Source organism: Centroberyx gerrardi, chromosome 20 (genome assembly GCF_048128805.1).
Source record: "Centroberyx gerrardi isolate f3 chromosome 20, fCenGer3.hap1.cur.20231027, whole genome shotgun sequence".
Lineage (NCBI taxonomy): Eukaryota > Metazoa > Chordata > Actinopteri > Beryciformes > Berycidae > Centroberyx > Centroberyx gerrardi.
Window position 1 is genome coordinate 24,758,564 of NC_136016.1, and position 14,457 is coordinate 24,773,020.

Consider the following 14,457-nt stretch of genomic DNA (forward strand, 5'->3'; position numbering starts at 1 on the left):
TTGATCTCTTATGGTATCACTATAATATTCATACACACACTTAATGATATTTTTGATCTCAAAGTTAAGTTTTGCTGTGTGTGTGTGTGTGTGTGTGTATTGTAGGACTCTCTGCTGCAGCTGTTTTTCATCAGGGAAAATAAGACTGCATGCTTCCTCTACTTATTGCTCACTGGATGAATCTATGAGTTAGTTTAACGTTTCTATGCAGCGAGTTATGAAGTTATAAAGTTTCTATAGACTTTATATTTTGTTATTGTCCGTCAGGCAGCAGTTGCTGTTTGAGAGAACTGGGCCGGAAGTGGAGCTGTGTTTGATGTTTCAAACAGCTGTGGCGCACGCACGCACACACACACACACACACACACACACACACATTTCCATTACTATACTTGTGAGGACCGTCATTGGCTGCATTCACTCCCTGACCTTAACTAACCTAAACCAAAGCCAAATTCTCCAAATCACTAACTTTAACCCTAAACTAACCTTAACTTTAACCCTTTCCTAACCTAAACCTAGTCGTACTCCTAATTTAACCCTAAACACAAGTGTTAAGTCTAAATTTAGCTCTTGTAGAGGTGGAAACTGTCCAAAAACGTCATTTGTTTGCTGCATTTCATCTCATCTTTCTATCATCTGATCGTCAGAAGTCTGGAACAACACACGCACACGCACACGCGCACGCACACGGAGACAGACGGCCAGAGAGGCAGAGCGCGGGACTCACGCGCCCGAGTCAGACCAGCGGGAACAGCTTCAAACCGGTTCTCTCTGTCTCTGCCTCTCGGTCTCGCGCTGGCTGCAACACAAAAGCCGCTGCTTCCTGCCGCGGCTCTCACTCTCTCTCTCTCTCTCTCACACGGAGGATGCTCGATGCCTCTCCCAGCTACAGCGGCGTACTGAGCTGGACATGCGTGCGGGACTGCGGCGGTGATGATGATGATGGTGGTGGTGGTGATGAAGATGATGATGATGAAGATAGTTTAGTGTTTAGTGGGGGTGGAAGGGAGGGGGGCGCGCAGCCGCTTGACCGCTCCGTCCACAGGTGCCAAGTATTAGCCAGGTAAGTTATGCTAGCTTGTTTTATTTACATCTTTCTGTGTTAGCCGTTAAAGCGAAGCCAGAAGACACGTATTACCTGGCTACAGAGGGTTCACCCATTGGAAATGAACGGACACTGACTGTCCCAAGTGTCAGACATCCTGGGCGTGAAAGTAAAACCGCATCCGAGTAAGTTGTAAAGTAAAATGTTGTCAGAGTAAAATGTTTCCCCTGAAAACGTAAAGCGCTTCTCCACGTCTGTGTCTTCGCCTTGATTTCACGCCAGAGAAGAAAGAAAAAACAACAGAAAGCATCATTTCAGTTTCTGCGAGTTGTTTTTCTATCGCTGGCTTTTCTAACGGTGCAACGGCGTTTTAAAAACATTAGAAAACGGTTGAAATGAACTGTAAAATCGGGTTTGTTTATGTTAATTTCAATCCGCACGCTCCATTGATTATACACAGGAGGTTTCATGTTATACTTTACTCTGTTTGTTTTATTATTTACTTATTTTCCAAAACAACAACACACACCGAAGAGAAGACGAGGACACAGTGAAACAGCCTACAAACCGCCGTGCACTGATTTTACCCGCAGACATAAATCCTTACCTAGAAATTAATTCATAGCAGACATGAGAGGCAACGGTTTTTGTATATTTTGGTGGTTGTTTGTTGTGATGATGGTTCAGCCATATTATTATTTACATGCTGATAGGTACTCTTTTGCTCGTGGCTCTAATGTTTCTCGTTAAGATGATTATCTTCGCTTGATTCAAATGCAAATGAAAACGATCTAAGTGACTTCGCGTTTCCACTTGGTTTGTTTTCCACCTCCTCCGTGTTTACACCCCTCCCTCCCTCTTGTAAAGTTTTGGGGATGCGCGTTATCGTTTCCACAGATGCGCCTGGTGGAGCGGCAACATGCGCGTTCCCGTTGTTACCAAGGTGCGCTCGGCTGCGCGCAGAGACGCAGCAACCCCCGTTCAGTTCAGCTGGTAGTAAAACTGGATTTCCAGGCTGGGAGGCAAAACAGAGATTTGTCAGCGGTGGAAAGAGAACTAAAACATGCTGCTCCAGAATAAGTACTGTTACTTTACTGATATTTTACTGAAGTAAAAGTACTGGTGTAAAAATCTACTGAAGTAAAAATAAAAAGTGTCTTGTTTAAAATGTCCTCTGAGTAAAAGTTCCTGAGTTCCTTTATAGAAAACAGAACGTTGGATGGGATTTAAAATGCAGTAAAGTACAATACTTCAAGTACTGACTCAAAAATACTCAAAAAAGTACAAGTGCACAAAAAAAACTACTTAATTACAGGAACATGAGTGAATGTAATTAGTTATTTTCTCTCTTGAGTAAAAGTTTATGTAACACATAGATATACATTTATCGGATGATAATAACTTTGAGAAGGATTCTGTGCAAATATCTCAGAAAAACTCTGTGAATGCTATAGTGAAACAAATGTTTAGGAACTACAGATAACAGCAAAACGTATTTAAACAGAAAATAATACCATGAAGTTATGATACAGTCACTGTAAACTCTCTACAGAGCAGAAAAGACACAATAAAAGTCTGCAGGAATATTTGTTGTGGTTCAGCAAAGACAGATCAGATCCAATCTGGTTTTCCGTTTCTGACGATGACAGATGAATCATCTGACTTACCTTGCTTCATAACAATAAAATATCATTAATCATTGGTTTTGATTTTATTGATTTAATATGTATACTTTTGTCATTTTATTATCTTCATTTGTTTGTTATTTCTGTACTACTTGTTTTATATATTTGTTTTTCATCTCTTGTAAAGTGAGTTTGAGTATCAGGTAAAGTGCTTTATAAATAAAATGTATTATTGTTGTTATTAAATCATTACAGCAGACCAGCTGACCTGCACTGTGATCTGAATTGTTTTAACTGACCCCCCCCCCCCCTCCTCCCCCCCCCACCCTCTTCTCCCCCACCTCCTTTTCTCTCATCCCTCCCCCACTCTTCCCACACTCTCTACTCTTCCCATCCCCCTCCTGTCTTCTTTTTTCAGATCAGGAGGTGCGCTTGGTTTTTGTCCCGGCGCCTCCCCGCCCTCCGCCGGCCGCGTAGCTCGTCATGGCTCGGTCTCGGGCTCCGCCCCCTCCCCGGCCGCTGGACGGCGGGTGGGGCTGGGTGATCGTGGCGTCCAGCTTCCTGGCTCTGCTGCTGGCGTACGGCTCGCCCCAGGCGGTCGGCGTCCTCTACCCAGAGTGGCTGCACGCCTTCCAGGAGGGGAAGAGCCGCACCGCCTGGGTGGGATCCCTGGTGTCCGGAGTGGGACTCATCGCCAGTGAGTACAGCAGGGAGAGGGGGGTGAATGAGTGAATTTAGGAATGAGTGAGTGAGTGAATTAATGAATGAGGGAGTGAGTAAATGAATGAGTGCGTGAATTAATAAATGAGTAAATTAATGAGTGAGTGAACAAGTGCATGAATGAGTGAATGAATTAATGAGTGAAGGAATTAATGAATGAGTGAGTGAATGAATTAATGAATGGGTGAGTGAGTGAATGAACGAGTGAATGAATTAATGAGTGAAGGAATTAATGAATGGGTGAGTGAACAAGTGAATGAATGAGTGAATGAATTAATTAATGAGTGCGTGAATGAATTAATGAATGAGTGAAAAAGTGAATGAATGAGTGAATTAATTAATGAACGAGTGAGTAAATGAATGAGTGAGTGAATGAATCAATGGGTGAAGGAATTGATGAATGAGTGAGCGAACAAGTGAATTAATGAGTGAGTGAATGAATTAATGATTGAATGAGTGAGTGAATGAATGAATCTCCATATACATTTCGAACATTCCAGCCTGGAAGTTACGATGTAATTCTGGACCTTTATCAACCTCCAGGTAGTGACTTCCTGTTTGCAGCAGAAAGCCACAGGGTTTATGGGAAATGAAACACAAGATGACACATGTGGCACCTTTAACACCCAAGGGAGACCTGGAGACAGACAACAACACACACACATGGGAAAAGCAGCACAAACACACTCTGGCTGAGCGTGTGTGTGTGTGTGTGTGTGTGTTTGCACTCAGTATTCCCATCCTTCAGCCAAACAGTCAATAACAACTCTGTTTCTCTCTTTCACTTGCTTTCTCTCTCTCTCTCTCTCTTCTACTCTCTCTCCCTCCCTCCACCCCCCTCCATCTCTCCCTTCTTTCCTCCCTTCCATTTCTCCTTCCTTCCTCCTTCCCTCTCTCCCTCCCTTTCTCCTCTCATCCACTACTCCCTTCTCTTCCTCCCCTTCTCCAGGTCCCATCTGCAGTGTGTGTGTGGTGAACTTCGGCGCTCGGCCGGTCACCATCTTCAGCGGTGTGATGGTGGCGGGGGGGCTGATGCTCAGCGCCTTCGCCCCCAACATCCCCTTCCTCATCTTCTCCTACGGCATCGTGGTCGGTAAGACACACACACACACACACACACACACACACACGTTCAGTCAGTCCATCATGCTGGAGCGTCTCCGCTGGTTCAGCTGTCCGCCATAAAACAGGAGGCAGCAGCTGTTGAAGCAGTCTGTCCTGTCAGCTGTAGAGTTGTAAACTGTTGACCCAGCGTTTCCCTCAGTGTACCTGTGGTGGGTGGGGAGGGGGAAGGGGGGGGGGGGGGGGGGGGGATGTAATTTGATATATCGTGGATAACTCCGTTCTCGTGACGCGTCTTATTGCTCCGTTACAGAGTTTTGAAAATTAGACTGATTGGTGCTGCAACGTTTGTTTAACTGTCTGTATGTCACACACACACACACACACACACAGACACACACACACACACACACACACACACACTGTCTCAGGTTCTGACAAAACTGCTGCATTCAGCATTCAACATGACTCTGATTGGTCCAGGGTGAAATAATAAGAAATAACAGACTCCAGAATGCCTTCATCGGCCAACCAGAACTGAGGATTCAACAAAGTCAGTTAATAATGGAATATAATGCTGTGTGTGTGTGTGTGTGTGTGTGTGTGTGTGTGTGTGTGTGTGTGTGTGTTTCAGGTATCGGAGCTGGTCTGGTGTACGCCGCCTCCCTCACCATCATCTGCCTGTACTTTGACAAGAAGAGAGGCCTGGCTCTGGGAATCATCACCACAGGTAGACAGTTCACCCTGTCATCCTGTCAGCGTTTCCCTCCCTGTCCTCCACTGCAGTCATGAAGCAGGATCCTGATTATCAGAGGATTTTTTACCCCTTTGATGTTTGTTTTTTTGTTCCAACTTTTTATCGGGGGTTTTTGGTACAAAACACCATATCCACCATATCCATAAACAATACAAAAACAAATAAAATGCCTACATTCCCCCTCAATGAGAACTATATTTTTTTCTAACTGAAGATGTTTGCCCCCTTTGTTTGTTTGGCTCGTTCAGCTGTCAATCAACAGCTCCTGTCTTCCTGTAGGCACCAGTGCGGGCGGGTTCCTGTACGCCACGCTGCAGAACGAGCTCATCGACTTGTTCGGTCTGGACGGCTGCCTGCTGATCATCGGCGCGTTGGCGCTCAACATCATCGCGTGCGCCGGCCCCATGCGACCTCTGACCCCGCCGAAATACTACCTCAAACAGCGCGCCGCCATTTTAGAGCAGGCGGCCGAGGGACAGCTCCACCAGAAGGGCCCCCCCGCCTCCGAGGAGCCCGTCAAGCCGGCGCCGGAGGCCACGCCGGCCAATGAGAAGCCTCTGTCCAAGGATCTGATGATCGCCATAGAAACCAAGGAGCCACTGGACAGTGGGAGGAGCCTGTTCAGCTGCTCAGCCTTGGTCAAGCTGATTAAGAACAAGCTGAGAGATTACTCCAAGTGAGAGGAATACACACACACACACACACACACACACACACACACACACACGCACGTACACACAGTCACAAGAGCAAACGAACAGATATTTTAGTATCACATTTTGTATCACAATATGGGACTGATAGATATTTCATAGATATAAAAAATAACGTGTTTAACATTTATCTAACTCTCTGCCTCTCTCTCTCCCTCTCTGTCTCTCTCTCTCTCTCCCTCTCTCCCTCTCTCCCTCTCCCCCCCTCTCTCTCTCTCTGTCTCTCTCTCTCTCCCTCTCTCTCTCTCTGTCCCTCTCTCTCTCTCCCTCTCCCCCCCCCCCCCCCAGGAGTTTCTCGTCCATGCTGGCTCTTCTTCAGGACCGAGTGCTCATGGCCTTGTGTGTCTCTCTCTTCCTCTACAGCCTCGGTCAGTTCTCTCTCCCCACTCCTTCTTTCTCATAATGAAACATTTTTTTTTATTTCTTCTCGATGATAAACACAGTTGCAGAAACTGTACCGTCAGGGCAGAAACTGGTCCTTCAAGTCGCTACTCGTGTCCTTGTGGAGAACTATTTGTCTAAAAAATAACAATTACAATTACAATTTCCCATTTGGCAGACACTTTTATCCAAAGCGACGTACATATGAGATTTTAATACAACACAAGCAAGGATCTAGTCAGGAGGAGTTGCAGTAGTCGAGGCGTGATATTATAAGAGCCTGTACCAGGAGTTGTGCTGCATGTTCAGACAGGAAGGGTCTGATCTTCCTGATGCTGTACAGGGCAAATCCACATGACCGAGCAACAGAAGCCACATGCTCCTTAACACACAAAAGAAGTAACAAGGATGGTCACAAATATATTTTTGTGTCCACAAATGCCACCCAACTTGAATAAATGTGAAAGTGGAAGTTAATTTTTCCAAAATTATATATTGATATCATAAACATTGCATTCGAAGTGCTTCATGTGCATATTTCCGTCAAAAAACATATGTGAGTTTTTATTATTTCCGCTCTCTGCCAGAATCGTCGGAAAAGATAACAGATAAATCCACAGATAAATGCAACTGAATCCACAATGCAGATTCGACAAATGCAAAAAAAATCATGTTTTTTGACAGAAAGATGCATGACTTGAGACTTGTGACTAGGGCTGCACGATATATCGTTTCAGCATCGTCATCGCGATGTGCGCATGCGCAATAGTCACATCGCAGGACGTGCGATGTCAAGTAAGGCAAATTAACTCAAACACGTCATGCTACAACTTTTTTGCTGCTTGATACAAAAGGAAAACTCGCATTTTTCATTTCATTTTTCCATGACTAATCTATAAGAGAAGTCTGTCTGATATAACATAATTTACTCCGATTTAAGGGTTTGTTATAAGAGTAGCGTATGTTACCTTTCCAGCTTTCGCGGCTCTGAACCGTAGTTGGGAAGCCTCTGGTGTTGTGCTAGCCTGTTTTAGCTTAGCCTGGCTCGTAGCTGCTAACAAGCTTTTTACTCAGAGTCCGGACCGACTCTGCAGTGGAGAACTGGCACTTTATTTCGGTACAGCAGCGAACATAATGCACGGCCTCTCGGTGACGTTATAAGCTCTTTTCCCGCTAACTATGCTAACTTTACTCACTTAGCATCCTGCAACTCACTCTGGCTGCGGCTAAAAACAAAACACACTCACTTCCTACTACGTCACCCGCAGGTTACCCACAAGGCCACCTTCTTAAAGGGGCAAGGCTTGATAGAGCTATTCAAGTCATTTGGTGAAAATTCCTGTATTTTTTCATATCGCAATATATATCGCAGAAGAAAAAAATATTGCAATGTCAGTTTTTTCCAATATCGTGCAGCCCTACTTGTGACCCAAAACTTATGACTGACTTGGGACGCGAGCAGAGTTGACTAGGATACACCTCAAAGTGTTGCACTCAAGTTAAATGAACTTGAACTCCCCCCCGCAGGTGCCTTCCCCCCCCAGCTGTTCATCGAGGACGTGGCGCAGAGCGGCGGGCTGACGGAGGGCGTGGCCTTGTTCCCGCTGGTCTCCATCATCTCGGTGGCGGGCGGCGTGGGGAAGATGGGGCTGGGAGCGCTGGCCGACCTTCCTGCTGTCAACGGAGTCTTCCTCTACGCTTCCACTGTGGCAGCCAGCGGGCTGGGACTGCTGCTCATACCTGTCACCAGGTGAGGGGGGGGAGTGAGTGAATGAATGAATGAATGAGTGAGTGAGTGAGTGAATGAAAGAATAACTGAATGATTGAATGAATGAATGAGTGAATAGGCTGAGATGTTTTGTTTCTCTCACCTGCACAAATTTGTACTTTTCTTTGCTGTTTTATCACTGTGCAAACAAATAAAACTAAACTAAAAGAATTAAATTAGTGAATGAATTTATAAATCAGCGAATAAATGAATCAGCAAGTTAATTAGTTTCAAATCAAATATTAATTATATTAATATTATTAATAATATAATATAATAATATTAATAATTTTGCCTTAGGTTTTACCAGAGTTTAAACATATCTTTTCTGATATGTTTGACTCTGTAGGATCAACCTATAACTAACAATGAAACACTTTCTATGTTGGAGTCATAAATGTATATTTTTAACTTAATATCGCATATTTTGACTGAATTATGTATGTTCATCTTAAAATCCCTTCTTTGTTGGAATCCCACATGTATATTTAGCTTAATATCTCTAAAATGACTCTGTAGAATATAAATGACTCTGTAGAATAAAGCTGGAACTGACTCATGTGACAGTAGCTGCGTTTACATGGAGCCTTTTAATCAGAATAGCAGCCCAATCAGAATAAAAATGCCTCATATAAACGCCTCAATCAGAATAAACTGGCCGATTAGAATGAAATTTCATTCCGTTTGAGAGGGGTGTTTAACCCTTTCATAATCCGGTCGATGGATAAAATCTCGTCATGTAAACACTCATTCCGATCACTTTCCTTATCTCGCCTCTTTCTGCACACGCTCGTGCATTTAACGTAAGTAACGTCAATTACGTTACCCTTTTTTTCCGGCAGGATTGGAATGGATGTGCTTGTTATGAACCCCGGGGCGCTCGGGCTTGATGTGGGCGGTGCAGCCTGCTTTTATATCAAGTGCTGACTCGAAACCGAAACTGGCCTCTCCGGGCCAGTTTCGGTTTACAGCGGTGAAAATTACAAATGGACCCAATCATTGCGGGGGCAAAACAAAACGTCTTTTTCTGACACGAGTCATATGTTTTGATAAAACTGTTGCTTCATCAGAAAGAACAGCAGTAAAGAAAAAACCGACGCAGGTCTATCTTTTAAAAACGTAAGCCTGCTGGATTAAGAGTGCTGGATTCGGTGTTTTGCGCATGTCAGAAACTTTTATTCTGATTACATCCTGTGGAGCGTGTAAACACACATCTCAATGCGATGGTTATATTTAGCGCTCATGTAAACACTTGCGTGGCAATCTTCCTCTGGAATGATTTCATTCAGAATGAAAAAAAATGTCTCATGTAACCGCAGCTAGTATATTAACCTGTGTATCTGTGTGTGTGTTCTGCTCCAGGTCGTACCTGGGCCTGCAGGTGCTGTCGGCCGTCCTGGGCTTCCTGAACGGGAACTGGGCTCTGACGCCGTACGTCACCACGCAGCTGGTGGGCGTGGACAAGCTGGCCGAGGCCCACGGCATCCTCATGTTCTTCGGAGGCGTCGGCCTCATTCTGGGCCCGCCTGTCGTAGGTCAGAGACGCTAAACTGTTTCAGCTTTTCTCCCCAGCCTTGTGTTACCTCTTCCACTCTGCCGGTCCCACCGGTGGCTCCATCACTACAGACGCCAGTCCAGATCCCAAGGTTTCCAAAGATACCAAACATGTCAGACTGAATTACAGGGAAATGAAGCACAAGCCTAGATTCTTTCCATTTGCTGTAATGTTGTCTTGGTTTGAATATTTCTCTCAGTCTCAGCAGCTGGAGCTTCAGTGAAGCGTTGGAACAGCAGAGACACAATATGGACGAGACTTACAGTATGGAAGACATTTAGCTACTTAATAGGAAATTTAAGGGGAAAATCAGAGTTCAAGGGGTTAAAGTTATTCTTTTGTTTGAATGCAGCCAAATTACTGCTGCTGTTGGCTGAAGAAGATGATGCGTCTGAATCTCGGCAGTATTGATAGCAGCTCTGCTCTTTGATTTCGATGTAAATTTTGAGGCTCGAGCATCGGACCAGTTGAGGCAAAGTCTGATTGTTTTGATTAGATACTTGAAAGTGGAGAAAGACAGGAAAGTTTGGGAGGCCAGATCTGACCCTCAGGACATTGCGGTTACATGGTACTCACCTTAGACCTTAATCTTCGTCCTTAGACCCCTCATCCTCTTCTTCAACAGCAGATCACATCGCTAACTTTCTCTGCTCCACATTGTTTTCAACATTATCCACTTTGTTACTTAGCTAATTAGAAAGCTTGCAAGTTGTTGTCACACTTTGTGCTGCATATCAACCAGAGTGATGTAACTCGTGCCCTTTGACCTCTTGCTCTGTCTGGTACCAGCGACGCTCACAGCTGAGCTTTGAGTTTGAACAGCAGGGAAAAGCTCCTATCTGATCGCGGCCTTACGTAATCGTTCTGGGGTCACCACTTTTTATGCTAACTGAATAAAATGCCAGTCTGAGGGAAGTCAGTTCGGACGGGACGAGTTTTACCTGAGGTGATTTTTACTGGCCTTTTTACAGGAGGGAGAAGAGGCCGTAAAAATAGAAGAACAGGGCTGAAGAGTGAAAGCTTAATGCCTGAAGTATTAATGTAAATCCAAGAGAAAATGGAGGGAGGAAGGAGAGGGAAGAGCAGAGGGAGAGAAGTCTGGATTGTGGATGATTGTATTTGTGCTGATGTGTTTTAAAGGAGGAACGGGGGAAGGAAAGGTTGTGAATGTTATTGAGCTTCTCAGAGAAACAGATAGAGAGCGAGAGTCCATCAACACACGACACACATATTGACTGGGTGTTGACAACAAGTTTTGAAAGCTGTGTCGAATGTTAATGGTCATCTGTTAGTTTGTCTTTCTTATCTGTTCGCTTATTTGATTCCAGTTAGCCAAGCCAAACCGCAGGTCACAGTTCAAAACGATACTGTCTCTGTTGGGGGAATGAAGGCAAAACCGCCACAATATTTGTCTTTTGGAAACAAATAGATAAGTATATGTGAAGGTTTCATGCCAAAATGCTCTGTGTGCATTGTAGAAAAAAAGTTAACTGACGTTCACCGCTGTATATTTAAAAAATACAGATCACTGCATCCTATATAATGTTTCTATTTTGTAAGTAAAGGGCTCTAAATATCAAATAGCTAACTAGAGTTTTATTTTTAGTTTCTGTAAGCCTGGTTCACACAGGACAAACAGACCTGGGGCCTGTACTACGAAGCAAGTTCAACAAAGTCAGGGTATGTTTGAGTTAGCCGGCTTCACTAAACTAACACTGGGGATCCAGATAACCGGTCTCACTGCTGGTTATCAACTGGCTCTGTCAACCCAGGATTTACCTGTCAGCTATGAGCGCGTTCACATGAAAGAGGCGGGGTTTGTAACAAATAGCCAATCACATGCAACATGGACAGATCCAGATCAGACAATTCGGATAAGATAAGATGAAACTACTGATCCCCGTGGGGAAATTAGATAGTTGTGCAGCAAAAGTAATATGATTCAGCGGGGAAAAGGGCATAGAATATAAGCGCAAAACTATAAAAATAACTAATAGCCTAAAAATAGGCGAAAATAATAAAATAGGCTAATCAAACAATAAAAGCCATAAGCAATAGACCTAATTATAGGATGATATAAGCCCTAATATTTCCTGCTGACATTTTCAACATGGGTATCGGAAAGAAATGGACAGCTACTAACATTGGGTTCTTCTCTCAAGAAGAACAAATTCTTATAATGAATAACTGTCAGCATTACAAAACATAACCGTAAAAAGTAAAAGTTGTTTCTGCTTCCAAGGCTAGAGAGGATTACTGGAGGAACTGTCTGTCATTAGGACACAGTGGGCATATTTTCCATTGATAAAATCGTTTGTGGACACATTGAGGCTGTAAAAAGATTTTCTATTCATAAAGTCGGCCTCATGTGCTTCAGGGCTGCGGTAATGGAATATGAATAGCCGACATTGAACCAAACACTGTCGGGAATCCAATTAAATAAAGTCAGCGCAATTAATATATGCAACAGTAACTTTAATCCATTAATAATATGGTAAATTAAGTAGCCTACCTGCTATATCTCCGATATAATAAGTTATCATGGAAAACAACGTGATTCTACTGGTCTGTAAACACGGCGCCCTGAACAGCACTTCTTACTGTCTGTTCAGTCAAAAATAGTTTTCAGTTTTTATTGTGATTTTCATTTGTATATTTGTTCATATCGGGATCCTGTGGGAATGGTGACTCCCTGTTTCCAGAGAGCTGATTGGTCAGGAGGCCTTTCATACGTTTTGATCCGATACCCCGAACTGAAGCTGCTCCGGAGCAGGTTAGCCTGCAGCATCAGTTACCATGGTGATCTACCCCGGTTAAAAGTGAACCACCTTCGTGAGACGGAAAAGCCAGGGTTAAACCTGAAGTTACCTTGCTAACCCCAAATCCTGCTTCGTAGTACAGGCCCCTGGTCAAATAATTATTTGAAATATTCCTCAAAGTTTGTTTTAGTCAACATGGAGTGCCAGGAGGGTGGAGTTTCCTTTTAGTACAGTTCTGTTTTTGGTTAGGGAAGTTCTCATTCACAGAACCGTGTGTTGGCTTTCAGACAGCATTCTCTGTTTGTTTTGGCCTGGTGCTAAATGTGCATCACATGTGACCGACTCCACCCATCTGGCTCTATAAAGCTCTGTGTTCCTCTGGTAGAGTCTTGGGTTGTGTCTCTTCCTCCATGATAAAACCCCCAAATCAGTGATTCTGTGATCTGTTGCTCCGGTAGAGCAGACTGGAGAATTGTGTTTTTTTCTCTCTCCATTCACTGCCGTCGTCTGGAGGAACAGTCTGAAAATCACTTCTAGCACATAAAGGAACGCCGACAAAGCAGATTCTGACTATATATAAAAAACTAGTCCTGCTGCTGGATTGTTTTGAAGTGAATCTCTTTCTTTATGTTTATTAAACACCGAAAACCGGTCAGAGGTCTCTCACTTTTTTCCGCCTATCTCCAATTATTAGTAAACATATTATTTTCTTTGTCCCATCGCCATAAGTTTCCTCTGGCTGGGTTTCGGTGTCCCGCTACAGGTGGTGACATCACCTGTCACCAAAGATCAGCCAATAGCAGATGGCCATTTCAGCAGCATGCTTTTTTTCCTTTAGATGTCAGGCTTTACACAGATTTGGGTTTGGGGTTCAGTTCCTCTTTCAGTAAAAATCCCTTGTTATTCAGACTGAAACGCTTCATCTGTACCCGGTGATGTCTGACAGGTTTCTCCTCCCTCTCTCTGCAGGCTTTTTCTACGACTTCACCCAGTCGTACGACCTGGCGTTCTACCTCAGCGGGGGGTGCGTGTTGTCGGGCGGTCTGATCCTGTTCGTCGCCGCCCTGCCGTGTCTGGGGCGCGCCCGGTCCGAATCCCCCCCGCCCGCACAGGTCCCTCACACCGAACCCGCCGACTGCACTGTTGAGTTTGTACCGGACTCCGCCTCGCCCGTGGCCTGAGGGACCGCGGGAACAGGACCCGAATCTGGACTCCGGGTCTAAATCTGGATTCCGGAATTTGGCGTCTCGATTCTGGTTCTAAATCTGGATTATGGAGTTTAGAATCCAGTTCTAAATCTGGATTCTGCGTCTAAATCTGGACCGCAGAATCTGACTTCCTGATTCCTGGTTTCTGTTGGATTCCGTGGGTTTTGGATCGGGTCGCTGAACAGTTTAAAACAGACTCAGATCCAGTTTAGTGTGACTAGTGTGAACTCAAGTCTTGAAATCAGACATGGAACTGGATCCAGACTGGTGTGTGGTTCTGGACTGGAGACGGGACAACATACAGGGTTTTGGGTTCGTTCACTCGTTACGTTATAGAAAGAATCAGTTTGCGCTCAATGTTTACCAGAACGAGGAGAACGAAGCCCATCTTGAAGCAAAAAAAAAAATGTTTCTGAGCAATCTTTAATATTTCACCTTAAAATATTTGTACTTGTATGTGGAGCGATTTTGTTATGCACAAGTGCTCAGATGTAACAGAACTGCCAAGATACAAAAAAAAAAAATGCACAATGCGTCGGTAAGAGCTGGATGAGTTTTTATCTGATCACAGAGTGAGTCTGGCCACCGCTGGCAGCCATTTTAGACCCACAATCCTCCTGGTTTCCTCGAAGGGAACTTGTGTTTCTGTACTTGCAGAAGTTTAGATTTCAATCATCAATTTTAGCTGAATTTTAGGTATTTTGTGAGCGAGAATTTTAGCTGAATGTTTTGCAAATTTTGTGCATCTTATCATGCTGATTTTATGGAGAGTATTTTATGGACAGGCATGTGGTGCTGCGGACTTTTTTGACGTTTCTCTCAGAGCGACTTGCAGTGAATGCAACAGTCAAATAAGCTTAA

At 44.2% G+C, this 14,457-nt stretch overlaps 1 protein-coding gene across 1 annotated transcript; it reads left to right on the forward strand.

The window, feature by feature from the left end:
• Positions 1–970: 970 nt before the first annotated feature.
• On the forward strand, positions 971–14,181 carry LOC139923757 (monocarboxylate transporter 9-like). Its single transcript, XM_071914593.2, has 9 exons — positions 971–1,066; positions 3,092–3,370; positions 4,343–4,486; positions 5,090–5,185; positions 5,492–5,888; positions 6,214–6,293; positions 7,834–8,056; positions 9,437–9,609; positions 13,358–14,181. The coding sequence occupies exons 2-9, from the start codon at positions 3,157–3,159 to the stop codon at positions 13,567–13,569; spliced, it is 1,539 nt and encodes a 512-aa protein (XP_071770694.2). The 5' UTR covers positions 971–1,066; positions 3,092–3,156; the 3' UTR covers positions 13,570–14,181.
• Positions 14,182–14,457: the final 276 nt, after the last annotated feature.

What these genes read in the sequence shown, in the direction of transcription:
- LOC139923757 (XM_071914593.2), top strand. Translation starts at nt 3,157, where the DNA reads ATGGCTCGGTCTCGGGCTCCGCCCCCTCCCCGGCCGCTGGACGGCGGG. An exon ending in CTCCTACGGCATCGTGGTCG is followed by an intron (nt 4,487 to 5,089) that starts GTAAGACACACA and finishes TGTGTGTTTCAG; the next exon opens with GTATCGGAGCTGGTCTGGTG. An exon ending in TCTCTTCCTCTACAGCCTCG is followed by an intron (nt 6,294 to 7,833) that starts GTCAGTTCTCTC and finishes TCCCCCCCGCAG; the next exon opens with GTGCCTTCCCCCCCCAGCTG.